The sequence below is a fragment of the Phycodurus eques genome, chromosome 12 (assembly GCF_024500275.1).
Source record: "Phycodurus eques isolate BA_2022a chromosome 12, UOR_Pequ_1.1, whole genome shotgun sequence".
Taxonomy (NCBI): Eukaryota; Metazoa; Chordata; class Actinopteri; order Syngnathiformes; family Syngnathidae; genus Phycodurus; species Phycodurus eques.
This window is the reverse complement of record NC_084536.1, coordinates 26,180,562-26,197,822: the sequence shown is the minus strand read 5'-3', so window position 1 is coordinate 26,197,822 and position 17,261 is coordinate 26,180,562. Positions and strand designations below refer to the sequence as shown.

Genomic DNA, 17,261 nt, shown 5'->3' with positions numbered 1-17,261 from the left:
GGGGCAGTAGCTTTAGCAGGGAAGCCCAGACTTCCCTCTCCACAGCCACTTCCTACAGCTCTTCTGAGGGGATCTCGAGGCGTTCCCAGGCAAGCCGAGAGACGTAGTCTCTCCAGCGTATCCTGGGTCGTCCCAGGGGTCTCCTCCCGGTGGGACGTGCCAGGAACACCTCACCAAGGAGGCGTCCTGGAGGCATCCTAAACAGATGCCCGAGCCACCTCATCTGGCTCTTCTCAATGTGGAGGAGCAGTGGATCTACTCTGAGCCCCTGACCCACCTTCTCACCCTATCTCTAAGGGAGGAAACTCATTTCGGCCACTTGTATCCGAGCTCTTTTTCTTTCGGTCACGACCCACCACTTGTGAACATAGGTGAGGGTAGGAACGTAGATCGACCGGTAAATAGAGAGCGTCACCTTTCGGCTTAGCTCCTTCTTCTCCACAACGGACCCATACAAAGTCCGCATCACTGCAGACGCTGCACAGATCTGCCTGTCGATCTCCCGTTACATTCTTCAAGTTATTTGAACTCCTCCACTTGGGGATGAATCTCATCCCCGACCCGGAGAAGGCACTCCACCCTTTTCCGACTGAGGCCCATGGTCTCAGATTTGGAGGTGCTGATTCTCATCCCAGCCGCTTCACACTCGGCACACTCGGCATTCCATACTCCCGAAGCACCCACCGCAGGACTCCCCGAGAGACAGAGTCGCACACTTTCTCCAAGTCCACAAAACACATGTACAACCCCAATTCCAACGAAGTTGGAACGTTGTGTTAAACATAAATAAAAACAGAATACAATGATTTGCAAATCATGTTCAACCTATATTTAATTGAAAAGACTACAAAGACAAGATATTTAATGTTCAAATTGATAAACTTAATTGTTTTAGCAAATAATCAATAACTTTGAATTTAATGGTTGCAACACGTTCCAAAAAAGCTGGGACAGGTGGCAAAAAAGACTGAAAAAGTTGAGGAATGCTCATCAAACACCTGTATATATATATATATATATATATACATATATATATATATATATATATACGATACTGTATGTACTACGATGAGTACTGTATGTCAACAATATCACCATGACCAAGGACACTGGGGTGGTAAGTTTGAATAGAATGTGAAACTTTCAAACATTTTCAAGCTTTTTTTATATTTATTTACAAAAACTTTGTAATGTAATTAGCATTTTAGGCCACGAAAAAAAACATACAGAGTTCAGTGTATTGGACAATCGGCTGTATCAGACGACACCGTTCCCCCGCCCCTATTCGTCCATTCTATCGAGGTTCCAATGTACTTTTAATCTGCTTTTTTCAAAAGAGGAAACAACCAAGGATCCTGTTGATGTATTCATTCTAAATTAAGAAAAGTAATCAAATGTAATTACCGGTAGTTATATTACATTTGTAGCTGTCGTTACACCACTTACATTTTCAACAGGGTAATTTTTAATTGTAAGCAATTACATTTCCAAAGTAATCTTGCTAACACTGTGAATAACACGAAAAGAACAAGAAACAATTTCTTTCGAAAAAAAAAATAAAATCCAGGAAGCTATTTGCAGTGTTTCGCTCCGCGTTATGCAGAAGTTATGCAGGAAGTATGACTCAACCAAAAGTGTTGAGAATGACACCCATGCTACACAACCTCACATACATTTTACACAGAAAAATGAGCAGCATTTGTAGAGTAGTTACACTCAATTTAAGGTAATCTAATGAGTTTTCATAGTTTACTGTACACAGTGTTGTGTAATTTTTATTTTAAATCATATTTACACAATAAAAGCCATTTTATTCACAAAGAAGTAGGGGTGCACCTACAATAAAACTGGAAATGAAAGCACATCCATATCCAATTCATGTCAGGGTATAACTGCCTTGAAATGGCCTAAGCAGACAGATCATGCACTATCTGTAAAACACAAATGAAATTAGACTTGAAAATATATATATATTGTGTCCATCCATCCATCCATTTTCTTTACTGCTTATCCTCACTAAGGTCACGGGCTGCTGGAGTCTATCCCAGCTATCGTCGGTATACCCTGAACCGGTCGCCAGCCAATCGCAGGGCACATAGAAACAAACAACCATTCGCACTCACATTCACACCTACGGGCAATTTAGAGTCTTCAATCAACCTACCACGCATGTTTCTGGGATGTGGGAAGAAACAGGAGTGCCTGGAGAAAATCCACCCGGGCACGGGGGAGAACATGCAAATTCCGCAGAGGCAAGAGCCAAGGCATTTGAACCCCAGTCCTCAGAACTGTGAGGCAGATGTTCTAACCAGTCTGTACCGTGCCGGCCCTTTCGTGTCCATGAATTTAAAAGTTTTCTTTTGTAAACATTGCTATTCTATATAAGGACTGCAAAGTTCCCACCCACATAAACTTGTCTTTCTTTTGTTATGTCTTATCTATTCTATTTTTGCATCCGTTGACAGTTAATTTCATTTTTCAAATGAAAGCTTTGTTTCCATTTCTCAAATACGTATGCTGATCTTTGTCTTGTTCTGTCGGATATTGCAATTATATACCACTCGTACAATATTTTCTAAACTAAAATACTGTATTTTTGGATCAAATACATCCTCCTACAGTATCTTGGAATGAGTATACAGTATACTATATTTGCAGCTGTGTTCTACTGTATTAATTGGCTATGTTTAAATTCACACAGAAGACTTATTTCCTTAACCTACTCAGTATTTTGTAGGGGTAGCATCCCAATACGGAAATCTATTAAGCTGAATTCATTCTCCATTGCCGTAACAATATGTTTCTGCATTCAAATAGAATCAATACACGGCAGTTCTTATTTTTCTGCATTTAATTCAGTCAATTCAATTCAGTTATCATAGAAAGCTTTTGCCTTTGGTAGTCAGACATATGTGACCTAAGTAATACTAAAATGATTGAAAAAGAGTTAAAATAGCACCAGTTTAGGAAAAAAACAATTTAACTTACAAGAATGAGGAAGATGCTTCTGCCTCTGGCTGACAGTTATGCGCAAGACGGCCTGACAGGAAGTATGAATCAACCAGTGTGTTGTGTATGTTTTTTTTTGGGGGGGGGGGGGGGGGGGGGGTTGGTTCTGTTCGCCTGTTAGGGCAAGCAGAATGGAAGGTCCGTATCCCTTTTATACCGGAACAGTTTTACTTTGTCACAGTGGAGTTTTTAGGCTACCGCTGTGCTTTCTTAGTATAATAATTTATGTTTATTGAGAATAAGAATTGATCAGTCGAACAGAACAAAGGTTCGAGAGGGGAGAGAGAAAGGAAGACCAAAGACAAAGGACTAATTGTAAACGGGATGAGAAAAGTAAATTATTACATATCTAAAACAATGAAACATTATATATTGACTTTAATGTATTAAAGTCTATAGGACAACAATGTGAGGGAGGGGATACACAACCAATTCGCATATTCATAAGTTATTTGTTGCAATAAGTGAGTGGCCCCACACCCAGCGAAAGAGTCCTAGGGGTGTGTGCCTGCGGACACATGCAAGTGAATTGACACTGTTTTGCATTCACAGAGACTGACAGAAGTGTCCTGTAATTGCTGTGCCTGCACCGCGGAGGCTGAGGACCCCACCCAATCAATCGAGGGGCGAGATCGGGCCCAGGGGCCCACCGAGAGCAGCTTGGTGGACGGGAAACATCACACACCGAGGGACCCAGGGCGTTCCGCCGGCCCCACCAAGACGCCCTGACAACTGGCCACTGGGTGGAGGCCACAGGGCCCCAATGCCCAAGGGTCACCCAAGGCAAACAGGTCTTAGTTGAGGGACCAGACACATCACGGCTCCAAAAAACCCTATGATGAACAAAATAAATGGAAATAGGTTTCCATTGCTTGGTGGGATGGGTTCCTCCCAGTTACACCCCTCCAGGTCTGACTGTCATTGCCCACGTGAGCATTGAAGTCCCCCAGCAGAATGAGTGAGTCCCCAGCAGGGGCGCTCTCCAGTTCCCCCTCCAACGATTCCCAAAAAGGGTGGGTGATCTGCTGTTTGGTACATAGGCACAAAAAAAGGTATAATACTGAGTCAGGAAAGGTGTAAATTCTGGTCTTGTTTGATCTTACAGAAGCTTTTGATATGGTAGATCATAATATACTGTTGAATAGGTTGGAAACGTGGGTAGGATTAAATGGAACAGTCCTTAAATGGTTCAGATCCTACCTGAAGGAAATGAGTTGTTTTGTAGCCATTGGAAGTGTTCAATCTCATTGAATGGCAATGACCTATGAGCTCACGCAAGGGTCAGTTCTTGGACCCCTCCTGTTCAGTCTGTATATGCTACCCTTGGGTCAAATTTTTCAGAATCAGAATAAGAATCATCTTTATTTGCCAAGTATGTCCAAAAAACACACAAGGAATTTGTCTCCGGTAGTAGGAGTCAATTGACAGAGAACACTTTTGAGACATAAAGACATTGAGAAAAATAGTCACTGAGCAATAAAAGGTTGCTAGTTATCTGGTAATGCCGGTACAATTTTCTTTTTTTGACAATTGTGCGAAAAGTTGCATAGTTCTCTCGCAATGAGAGCAGTTTGAATGACTAATATAGCAATAGTCCGGTGCAATGACCATTGTGCAAAGGGCGCCGAGAGTTCAAGGAGTCTTTGCAGTTTAAAGTGACTCGTAGCCCGATAATCTGGGACAATGTTGATTGTGCAAATGTTGCAGATACTCCTCAGTCAGTGTGCAAATGGAGCAGATGCTACTTTGGCATGAGTGGCCATTATTGGTCAACAACAAATATGCAAATAGTGCAGCGTGACGAGACTACTACAGTGAGTGCACGAGTAATATATAATTGGCCCGACAGAAATGTGACAACAGTTTTCCTTGTGACAATTAATTATACCTGCTAATTCCAGGTCTTTTTGAAGCTCCCCACAGGTGGTCCTTGGCTCTTGGACAACTCTTCTGATTATTCTTTGCACTCCTCTGTCAGAATATCCTACGAGGAGCACCTGATCGAGGCAAATTTATGGTGGTATGATTGGCTTTCCACTTACGTATTATGGGCACAACCATGCTCATTGGAACGTTCAGAAGCTTAGATATGCACCTGTAACCAATGCCATCGTTATGTTTTGCAACAATTAGTTTGCAATGGTTTTGGTACAGCTCTCTGCTCTTACCCATCATGAGAGGTCTAGACTCACACCTTGGCATGGAGACCTTTTTGTAGGCCATCAATTAGGACTGAACCAGCTGATATTCATTTGCACTGACAAGCGGCTGGATTGCTGTTTGATTATTATATTATTGTCTTGGCTTTCCGTGGCTTTTTGCACCTCCCTTTTTTCATGTGTTACCCTTTGTCCTCACATTTTTACACAACTTAATTTCTGAGTTTATTTGTTCTACTTTCTTTTTTACACACAGTTATGCACTGCAATGAGCATTGGCACCCTGTAGAAGGAAACAATGCCTCGCGGTAAACGTCCCTCCCTCAGAGGAAGAGGAGGAAGAGGAAGGAGGAGGGGTGCGGGCCTGGGGGGGGGGGGGGGGTACAAGAGACAATGAGAGACGGCAAACAATGGCAGAAAAGAAAAGACAAAATGAAAAAAATCTAACAAAAAATGCTTACAAGAAATTTATTGCGCCAAGGCAAGAAAAATATTCCTGCGACTGAAGGAAATGACGCCTTAGATCATGCGGGGGAATAAAGGATGTCGCGCCGAATGACATCAGAATGACGCTCTGAGTGATTGCTCTGTTCCAAAGCTATCGCGCAAAATGCCGGCCCATAAATATGGCGAGATCCTCCCAGCAGCTTGCCAGCTGATCGTCTCTCGACCAAGATTTGAGTAAATGGGATCCGGAATCGTGTCACTTATGGTGTAGTGGTGCCTGACTTTGGTGTGGGCAGCGTGGGTTCAGTTCCCACTCAGTGATGGTGCGAATGTGAGTGCGAATGGTTGTCCTGCGACTGACTGGCGACCAGTTCAGGGTGTAGTCCGCCTATCGCCCAAAGTCAGGTGGGATAGGCCCCAACGCCCCGTGACCCTAACCAGGATAAGCGGTGTTGAAATTGCAAGCTTTTTTCCCCCTCCACGTCCCATGACAGCAATTTCAACAATGTATTTTTATAGTAATAGTTATATTTCTAAACTGCACAGGTTGTGCTTCAAGCAAAAGTAGAGACTGGTTTCAAGGAGAATGACAACCACACAACATCCCATTCACTGCCACCGAAGAATAAAATCCATATGTGGATCAAACTTTGTCAAACTATATTTTATGCGCAAGTTAATAAAAACCTGGACTGAAAGCAGAGAGTCTGATCTTTCATTTGGTGGTTTTGCATACTCATAGTACACAATATTCTGTGGGGCTTGAAAAATGAGTGGAATTGCTCAAAAATGCCTGGAGTCTAGGGGTTCCCTGCTCAGGGAACGGCTTGCAGTAAATCAATATTTGGGTGCATGTTTTCAACAAAAAAGCGTTTTAAAATATATTCATCATTCATGCACGTATATTCTGTCTTACTTCAGCTAATCTTTATTCCTCTGCTTTCCAGTGCATGCCTCCAGGGCTGATCCCTGATGCAGTCCCACCTCCACCTTAAATTTGTCTGTCACACCCGCAGCACACCTCACCGCTGTTCTGCTGCCCTCGTACATGTCCTCTATTATTCTAACATACTTCTCTGCCACTCCAGACTTCCGCATGCAGTACCACAGTTCCTCTCTGGGTAGTCTGTCAGAGGCTTTTTCTCTAGATCTACAAAGACACAATGTAGCTCCTTCTGACCTTCTCTGTACTTTTCCATCAACATGCTCAAGTCAAATAATGGTGATACTCTTTCTAGACATGAAACCATACTGTTGCTCGCAAATACTCACTTCTGTACTGAGTTCAGCCTCCACTACTCTTTCCCATAACTTCATTGTGTGGCTCATCAACTTTATTCCTCTATAGTTCCCACAGCTCTGCACATCACCCTTGTTCTTAAAAATGGGCACCGGCACACTTTTCCTATATTCCTCAGGCATCTTCAAAGTCCCCACATTCAGTTCTAGGCTCTGTGCTTTCCTCTTCTCTTTCTGCCGAAGAACCCGCTTTCCACCTCTTCTTCGTCGATCCACAGTAGCTGAATTTCCACGGGCGCCCTTGCATGTTGACGGCGCCGGTGGCGGACGTTGTTAACCCGGGTCACGACCGGTCCGGTATGAAATTCTTTGGATGAACGCTCATATTTGTTTGGCAAAATTTTAAGCAGGATGCACTTCCTGACGCAACCCTCTGCATTTATTCGGTGTTGGGACCGGCATAGCGTTTGCACTGGCTTGTCCCCCCCATAGGGCTGCATTGGTACAGAAAATTGAATGATGGATGTTTTTAAATCATTAAATGCTCTTGCCCCGCTCTACCTCTCAGAGCTTCTTCACCCTTACGGGCCAACTCGTTCTCTCAGGTCAATTAGCCAGCTTCTCCTCACTGTCCCCAAAGTCAGACTGAAGCTCAGAGGGAAGCGAGTCTTTCCTGTTGTCGCTCCAAAACTACGGAGCACACTGCCTCAAGCATATTAGACAAGCTTCCTCTTTACCTGTTTTTAAATCACTTCTCAAAACTCATCTCTTCTCACTGGCCTTTGATATCCACTGAGATGTTGACTCTCTTATTTTTATTTTTTGTCTTCTAATTTTATTCTTCATTTACTGACTGATTGACTGACATTTGCTTATTTTTACTTACTCTCTCTCTAGTATGTGCTATGTATTGATTGCTTTGTACAACACTTTGGTGCACTGTGCGTGCTTTAAATAAAGTTCCAACATTCCAACATTTACTTGGCATAAAACAAGTTTAAATATTACAGTAGAAAAGTAAGGGAAAATACTTTTTTTTTTTTTGAGATTTTATTGTGAAACAGTAGGAAAGACAGACTTTTCATTGCATTGCAAACAGTCCACTAATTATTCCTGCCAACATGTAGACTGGAGATATAGTTATAGCTAAGAACATTTGGATTGCAAGCGAGCAAATGGGTTTGTGTTTAAAAGCCCTGAAAATTCTCCATGACAAGGCTGCCGGGTGGTGCATTGGTAAATATTATCCCCACAAAGGCATGTGCCCCCCACAAAGGATGTCGAATAACTTTACAGCAACCCAGGTCTTCAATCTGAAAGCCCAGAAGACGGTATCTGTCGTCTGTCTCGAACAATGTGTTGTTTGTGAAAGGACCAAAAAACTGTGGAGACAAATAAAAAGCTCGTGAATTAAATGACATTGGGGAAATAGAAATAGCATACAGTATACAAGCAGGCTCATGTCATGCTGGGCAAATATTATTCACATATAATATTGCTGTAAAAGTGTTATTAAAGTGTTGTGCAATCCAGCACTTATCCTCTTGAACAGGCGGATACACTGCAGGGGTGTATTATTATTATTATTATTATTTTGGACATTAGAACTCATAAACAGCAACAACCAAAGCGAACAGTCACAACATTTACTTAAAATGACTAAGACAATACATACAATACTTGACACTAACTTTTTTCTTTTTTTGCTCACCACCCACTGTGCCTAGTGGCTTCCCAGAGCCAATTGCCACTCGGCATTTTTATTTGCTGCAATTTTTTTGTTGGATAATTGTTTGAAATGATTCCAATGTACTCTGGTTTCCTCCCACATTCCAAAAACATGCACGATAGATTCGTTGAAGACTTAAAATTGCCCGTTGGTGTGAATGTGAATAGTTGCTTGTTTTTACAGTATATGTGCCCTGTGATTGGTTGGCAAACAGTTCAGGGTGGGCCCTGCCTCTCACCCAAAGACAGGTGAGATAGGATCCAACACATCCTAATGCGACCAATCAGGAGGATAAGCGGTGCAGAGAATGGATGGATGGATGGATGAGTAAAGCTAGATGAAATAACTCGTCATATTTACGAGCGATTGAAACATTCCATTTGTAGCAACTGGGTATTTGCAAACTGCTCAACGGAAATGCTGCAGTAAACAAAAAGTGTAAAAGAGTTGGCACCTATACTTTAGGTTTCATGTTGTATTGTCTAATATTGATGTCTGACTTGTAAGTGAAGGAAGGGATCATTCATGGACTGATTTTCTTGTGTGTTTCTTAAACGTGCAACAGTGAAGTTGCATTTAAAGTATCTTAAAATCACAAAAATGCAACCTACTTAACTTGCAAATTCTGCATTATATTGGGCGTGGCTGTGCTACCCGCCACGGCGGAAACGACCCGCAAATGGCGGCTTGGCAGGCGTCAGCGTCGAGCCCTGGATATATCTAATAGTGATTTCTAGACCATTAAAACATCTAATTTAAATTAGAGACTTTGTAATTAAATAATTAAATTTTAATCAAACAAAAGAAATTTGCCACAATAAACAATTTCCATATCAAATACATTTCGGTCAACAAATAGACCACACTAAATCAAATCAAATGTTTATCATGGTTTCTGTAGGATATAAAACGTTCAAAAAAATTATTTAAGTAGGCTATCTACGTATACAATGTAACACAGAACTATAGGGAAAACTAAAACATCTTGATGTGAGGTGGCATATCCGGGACAAGTTTGTCCCAAATTAGGGAGGACCAGGCTACAATTTATGTCGAGTGGGCAACATTTATCACATAGTCTGGTGCTGTACAATGTTCACTATGATGGCAATGCTGTACAATGTTCATTAAGATAGCATAGGAGTCCATTTAAAGAGAAAAAGGCGCGAAACCAAAAGTATCAATTATTGTCTGTAATGCTGCACTAAGAGGTTCCGACAGGGAATTCATATGAATATGAAAGTCACCCATGATTAATACATTGTCAGTGTGGGTCACCAAGTCAGTAATACATTCTGAGAATTGATCTAAAATGCCAGAGTAAGGGAGGCGGTAGATAACTGCAAGATAGAACGGCAATGGTGGTGTCGATCGCACAATGAGAGCATTGAATGTTTTCAAGTCAATGTTTGGGACAGTGCTAAAGTTGAAAATGGATTCGGAGATGAGGGCGACACTCCCTCCTTTCTGAATAGGGCACGCAACATGTTGTCGAGTGGGCCGCCAAGCCACATATAAGCGATGGTACACAAGGTTGTAATTGGCTTATGTAGCTGGGTTCATGTGATTGAGCTTAGCGCCAGTTTCAATTCCTGGTTCAATCACCAGAGGTCGACAAACCAAATTTAGATCATGAAGTAACAGTCGCCAGGTCAAGCATAAGTCTTCTTAAATATCTTAATACTATTAAAACCCTTGTCATAGTAAACAAACACATACTGAAGTCAACTGCTTATAATCATTTGTTTGATTTTATATCCGTGATCATTGATAAAAAGTACATCAAGCCTAGTAAGGCTGTTATACATTATTCTTACTTTTTTATTACTATTATGCAATGCTTTGGAACAGCTTTTATGCAAAGACTGTAACCGGTTTAAGGTTGTCTCTCTCAGGCAACGAAGCACATGAATGTTCTACGAAGCAAGCACGGACCTGTTGAAATGCATGAGAGAATTGTATTCACATGAATGTATATACATTTAACTGACAATTAATTAACATATACACATGTATTGCAGAATGCTTAGACATTAACGTGATGTGATGAAGTGTATTGGTTGTGTTCAAGACATACGAAATATGCTTGTCATTGAATGAATTTATTGAAGAACCTACAAGACATATGAAATATGCTTGTAGTCGAATGTATTTACTAAGAACCTATTTGGGTGAGCAAAAAGGAGGTCAAGTCAGGATGACGCTGACAGTGAAAACTGCTGGTGTGGTGACAGGTACTTTCCACTCAGGTCAACGTCAGGACACTGAATGAGTAATAACGAAATAGAGGCAAGGAGCGTGTGTCAGAATAAGTAAACAAAAGCATTATTTTTGCGCTGATGTAGAAATAGGTGCTTTCCACTCAGGTCAAAGTCAGGACACTGAATGAGTAATAGAAAAACAAGAGTCATATGAAGTAAACAAAAGGCTGGAACCGAGGTTATAAGAACCCCTCACACTGACAAACGCATCTTTTTCCATCGCAATGATCAGGGACATGCTGGCAGGAAGACTTCATTTTTGAATCTTCCCCTTTAATTGGGCAAGACTAAAAGAACATCATAATAAGGTAACTAATAGAACCTCTATTGACTTTGCGTAGACAGGAAAAAGAGCTAGTCAGCTGTCTAGGGATTCGTAAATTCCAAATTATCTTATTATTAATTGGCATCACGGCTCCGTAGGACTTGATCACTCCTTAAAGCTCACTCAAAAGGTAAATACTTGTTTTATGATTTATTACTTTTAAACTACTTCTCTTTTTCAATTTTTATTATTCATTTTATATTACACACCCATACTGTCATATTATCAATTCTAACCTTATGTAATCACTGAAATAAATATCTTGCTTTAATTCTATTCTATCTTTGTCATTCTTATAATGAGAATTTGTCTAAATTTTAACACTCAACCTCTTATAAGTGATTGAACGTCGACGATACCAATACCACCGGATCGTAACACTATCCCAAAAAAGGTAACTTATCTATATATCGCTTCGGCTTAATACCAAAAACAAATCCGTACGGTCCTAACAAGGATTGTTAAATTTATTAGGTCTTTAACAAGTGCAAACGATTTTTAAGGGATGAAGCTGCTGTAAAAATGGAGTATTCATTTTAATTACCCTTTCACTCGGTGCGGTTACTCATCAAGGGGTGATTAGTGAGGGCAGACCGGATTGGCTCCGTAAAACTAAAGGCAGTTAGCACACCTAGGCAAATTCATCATGACACCGGCTTAACAGCTCCTCGTCCCCTTGCGCGTACGGCGTTGGTGCCGGTAAAGGACGAAAAAAGGGGGAGCTTGACCCTTTAAACGGAGAGTCGGTCAGGACGTTTCTCCCGATTAGTCCTGCAGGTAAGCGAAATCTGACAATGTGAACTCACAACGTTTGGGGGAGACGCCTCATTAAGTGGTAAGACCTCATTTGGTTTTAACTAAGACTTGCAAAGACTAATCATATTAAGATTATGGTTTCTGATAAAATCATTGACACAACAGCTTGTGAGAAAAGTGATCTAATATTCATAGACCGATTTTCATGAAAGTGATGGTGCTATTGGCCCCCAGAGTATTCATAGTAGTAATATTAATAAGATGTCATCCTCTAGAACTCGTATTATATTTTGAATAGCTGTGGGCGTGGCAAGAGATTAATACTGCCGGAATTTGTTATTTCTCGACTTGTCATCGGTAGAAAGAACCGGGGAAGAGTGCTTCAACTCATCAGACAGTACTACCTCAGGAGTACCCTGTTAGGATGTAGGCCGCCCACCCTCATCAAGCCGGGAGTCCTCCAGAATGAAGACCAATTTTCAACAAACTGCAGTTCCTGTTCGCTACACAAGCTAGCCAGCCACAGGTTAAGCGAGAATAATCTGCTGAACCGCTCATCATTGCTTCTCGCAGGCAAAGGGGCCAGAGACAATTACTCGATGCCGACACATTTTTCTGGCAAGATTACAAATTCTGGCTATGTTCCTGTTTGTAATCTCTGATTGCCTCATCCTTTGTTCATGCATTTTTTTTCCTAATGTAAATCCTGTGCATAGTTATACTTGTAAATAAATATTTATTTCTTTCCAAAGTACTTTGTCAGTGTTGTTTTATGTTCCGATGTTTGAGATTTTCACTAAAGAAAAAAAATATTGGTGTCAAAGTCATTGTTCTGCTTGATATTTCTGCTTTCACAAAAAGCCCGTTTTCTCCATTTTTTTTCTTCCAGAAACAGGTTTGGCTGAAAGTAACCTATATTTGAATGCTGATTACTAAAGAACGGTATGAGCTAGAGAAACAGTGAATGAATTGAGGGCCCTCGCGCCCCTGGCCACGTTGGGGTACTGGTAAGTTGGGGTACTGGCACGTTAGGGTCGTGGCACATTGCAGATCCATTGAATGAATAGGAATGCGCGCCACACTTTTTGATATTTACAGTATGTGTGTGTAAAACCGTATTATCATTTCATTCCACTTCACAATTATTTGCAGCGCAACACAGCGTGGCAAACAGCATGTCACCACGGCAACAGCATTGGACGATTTGGAAAGCTTTGAATATCTTTTCATCCGTTGAGATGAGACGCCTAAGTTTGAAGTCGATCGGATAAAATCTGGAGGAGGAGTCCGTAAAAATACTACGGCTGTAAAAATGGGAAAAACTAGGTCAGAATTTGAAAATGAATTAAAACTAGCAGACTTTTCAGTTTTGTTTAGGGTATGGCTCCAAGAGACCTTTCAGTGTAAATACATACACACACAAGTATTCAGACCCCTTTAAATTTTTCACTATATACATACGATCGATGGATAGTTCTTCTGTGGTGTCCTCTTGTCGAGGTGGTGAGAGACGAAAGACAGAACAGTGGCAAGTTTTTGTTGCGTGACTGCAGCCAACAGTTCTCATTTGCTTTGCATTCAAGTGTTTGTTGATGGCTCATTGCGTTACCCGATTCCTTCCACCGTCTCACACAGACGCGCACACAGACACGCACACAGACACACAAACACACCCATGTTGCTTTTCAACTGACCCAATTTTGAATAAATAAATAACCCATCATGCATTATGCGCTTAACATGACAGCATTACTATGTTCTTAAATACTGTATGTAAATAAATATGCAACAACAAACAATCGCACTTTTCTTTCAGGGAAATAAAAATAGTGTAGCAACATTGAAGCTATGCATTTTCTGCACTTTAAATTTTTTTGCACCTTCACTGTGGAGTGTATGAAAACAATGACCTCCCACTCATTTTTCTCAATGTTTGTGGTAGGAAGAGGTCTGTCAATCCAGTAAGTTACTATTTGTCACGGCTGCTTCTTCAAGCCATTAGCAACCTATGATTGCTGATCATGAGTCTTGATGACTATATGACACTGATTTGGCAGAGTAACTGTAATCTGACTACTTTTCTGAAGGCAGTAACGCGTTACATTGTTTGTTACACAAAATGGTAGCATTAAAGAGCACTGCAACTTGCATTAGAAAAAAAATATATATATATTCACCTAAACATCAAGACATTGGAATTTTTGGGGGGATAAAAATTAGATATTAGGGCTGTGACTCGATAAAAAAAATATATACTTTAAGGATTTGCAATTAATTAATATTGATTAATCACTTTTTTATTTAATTTATTAATTAATTTTTTTAACTTGAAAGCTTGAGTTACCTGCAATTATTATTATTATTATTATTTTTTTTAGATTCAGCGGTTTTGCAACCGCAATGCAATACGGAAAGGCGGGCCACAGGGGCCACAGGAACCTTTTGCTACCAGAAATTCCTGCACCCAGGAACTCAATGTTACTGGGCAAGTTGGTGGAAAAGGGGTTCTTGTTAGAGGATTTTGTGAGAACACAATATCCTCGAAACATTCACAGTAATACTGATGATGAGTTATACTCTGAGGTATTACCTATCAATCAGATGGAGAAGAAAGAGTGGACAGTTATTCTTAATTTATTTTGAGTATGTCATTTAGGTTAAACACACTTCTGAAATACCTGAGGGCCTAAATGTTTAAGTTTATATAAAGGGTCTTACCGCCAGGCCTGAGGACGGATCTATGAAGTCTGCCCAGAATCCCTCTCTTTGCAGAATGAAGCAGATCTCTTTCGCTCCATCTACAAACTACAAAGGGTACACACAGTTCAGTATTTATTTATTAAAATAACTAAATAGATAGTGTGTGTGCACGTGCGTGCATGCGTATGTATGACTGGCCGACCGACAGACAAAGATAGACCGACAGAATGACAAATAGAGGTAGGCAGGCTACTATATTAATCTTACTGGGGAAACTCAGGCATATCAGTTTACAGTCTTTGGACCAAAATACATACATGCACATACACATGTATACATACAGTACACCCTATAAAGACACCCGAACCTTATAAGAGACAGCCAGTATTAAACCACTGAGTCCAAATGGCAGAAGTAAATAAATGATACCCAGTCTTGAGCCACTGCCCTCAATTAAAAGCTGTTGAGACAAAGGACCTCCTGAAGCACTTAGTCAGTAGTTTATTGAGATGAGACTGCTGCTCTGCCACCCCAGTAGGGAAAGGTGAAGAGAGGGTAGCGTGTCCTGCATCCGCCTCTCCGCCACGGTATCAAGGCAGTCAAGGCTCCTCCCAAGCACTGAGCCAGCCTTCTTAACAAGCTTTGTACAGCCTCCTGGTGTCCCTCTCTGTGATGATGTAAACACTGCAGACCACAGCATAGAACAGCACGCTTGCCACCACTGACCGGAAGAACATGAGCAGCATCTCCCTGCAGACATCAGAGGAACAAGTAGAACTTCCTGCTCTGGCCCTTCTTGTACAGTGCATCCATGTTCGTGAACAACTCAAAATTGTCATCCAGGTGCACACCTAGGTATATGTAGGTATGCACCACCTTGGTGTCCTGACCCCAGATATTGACTGCCAGCAGAGGTGGCCTTGCCCAGTGAAAATCGATATCCTTTCCTCACACATGCCACAATCACAGTACTGTATCATTTGAGTACTGAAGCAGATAGTGCACACACACTATCTATGATGAACCAGTTCTGTGTGTTGTAATTAAATCCGAGGTACGTAGGATGAATAGGTACAGAGCCAGCACAGTCCCCTGCTGTGTCACAGTGCTGCTCTCTATTATCCCAGAAACACAGCCCGCCAGCCTGACAAATTGTGGTCTTCCCGTCAGGTAGTCCAAAATCCAGGACGTGAAGGAGGGATTCACACCCATCTTGCTGAGCTTCTCTCATAGTAATAGAGGCCGGATGATGCAGCAGATAGAGGACTGCCTCGTCAAAAAATAATAGTATCCAACTTCTTTCAAAATGATGGATGGCCGGAAGTAGCTTCATCGGCCGTGGCGTTATTGGTTGTTGCCGGACGTTATGTTGCCGGAACCGGAAGTGGCATCACCTGAAATGGGGCGGGGGAAATGACGTCTTGGTGTGATGTCATCGGTTGTTGCCGGAAATCTAACCGGATATGACGTTGCCGCGAGCCGTAACCCTAACCCCTGGAATTCCCAGGGAAATTATTTACGTCCTTAGGGAATAGACATTTCGCCAAGAGGGCCCCCTTTTGAAATTGCATACACCCCTAGCACCTTGCAAGGGGCTTCTTTCCCCCTAGCGGCCCCCGCCAATAACATATCCACACATTCTCAACACAGATCTGAAGATTCGTGTCAGAAAGATTAAATATATTCCTGTGCAAGGTCCTTTTTTTCTCACATCTGAAAGTGGTCTGTTTATGTCAATTAACATATATGTTCTTATAAACAATCATAAATATATCACCTCAACTCCACTAAAGGCATGTCTAGACATGTTCAGTCCTGAACAGTCACAGTGATGTCATCATCTATCCATACAGCAACATAAACAGAGCACGCACCTGCACCTCTACAGTTCTTCCATTAGGGGCGTATTTGTCACATTTCCAATTAGCGTCCATAAGATTACAGGAGCCTTCTCGTCATGCCGTGTTGAGCATAGAAAACTGAGTGTTACAAATTCCTATAATTCCTCAGGGGATTCCTCTAATGTTTATGGGAAGTCATCCTTAAGAAACAACAATACTTTTCAGCCATGTATCCGCTGTTCTTATAAACAGTAGCAAATACATTTTAAAATTTCTAGCTGACCACCTTCAAAGAAATGTCTGCGCATACTCAGTCTTTGCTACAGCATGTAAACAGACTGTAAACTGTGATATGCCTGAGTTACTACTCAGTCTTTACTACAGTGTTTTAAAGTTAATTCAAACTTACTTCACTGGTTCAAGATGGCGCCTACCAGCGTGGTCACCTCGGTAACGCACTCTCTAGTATTGTCTTTGTTTTTGTGGTTTTTGTCCGTCTTTGGAGACCTTACACGACTCACTTACACAAAGGGAGACCTGCTAACCATCAAGGAGGCTACTCCGGACTTTCTGTCACCAACTTTCGAATATCCGCTCAGTTTTTTCCCCGAGTTACTCACTGGAGCGGCGTCCGCGGTTTTCGGCGCATGGAGACGGAAGCGGCGCCACAGAGGGAAACGAGCCGGCATTCAGGTGAAACTCGAGAGGACACAGATTGGCGTTCCCGTCGATCCACCTCGCGAATGTACGCTCCCTACCCAACAAAATGGACGAGCTTCATCTTCTGTTAAAGAC

At 41.6% G+C, this 17,261-nt stretch overlaps 2 protein-coding genes and 1 long non-coding RNA gene across 9 annotated transcripts in view; 1 reads left to right on the top strand and 2 right to left on the bottom strand.

Moving 5' to 3' along the window:
* The window catches only part of itgb2 (integrin, beta 2), an 82,991-nt gene extending 79,919 nt beyond the window's left edge, over positions 1-3,072 (bottom strand). For all 3 annotated transcript variants that reach the window (XM_061691650.1, XM_061691653.1, XM_061691651.1), the window contains exon 1: positions 2,989-3,072. The gene's annotated coding sequence lies outside the window, so the exon portion shown is untranslated. The remainder of the gene's footprint in view (positions 1-2,988) is intronic.
* Positions 3,073-7,907: 4,835 nt separating this feature from the next.
* Positions 7,908-17,261, bottom strand: part of mmadhcb (metabolism of cobalamin associated Db) — a 47,114-nt gene continuing 37,760 nt past the window's right edge. For 3 of the 5 annotated variants that reach the window (XM_061691693.1, XM_061691692.1, XM_061691691.1), the window contains 2 exons: positions 14,644-14,730; positions 7,908-8,236 (listed from right to left, as the gene is read on the bottom strand). In XM_061691693.1, the coding sequence (XP_061547677.1) occupies positions 8,042-8,236; positions 14,644-14,730 (282 nt within the window). In that variant the 3' untranslated portion in view covers positions 7,908-8,041. The other 2 variants (XM_061691695.1, XM_061691696.1) reach the window with 2 other exon arrangements.
* On the top strand, positions 10,929-12,676 carry LOC133410470 (uncharacterized). Its single transcript, XR_009769558.1, has 2 exons — positions 10,929-11,152; positions 12,287-12,676. It is a non-coding gene; the product is annotated as an uncharacterized LOC133410470 (long non-coding RNA).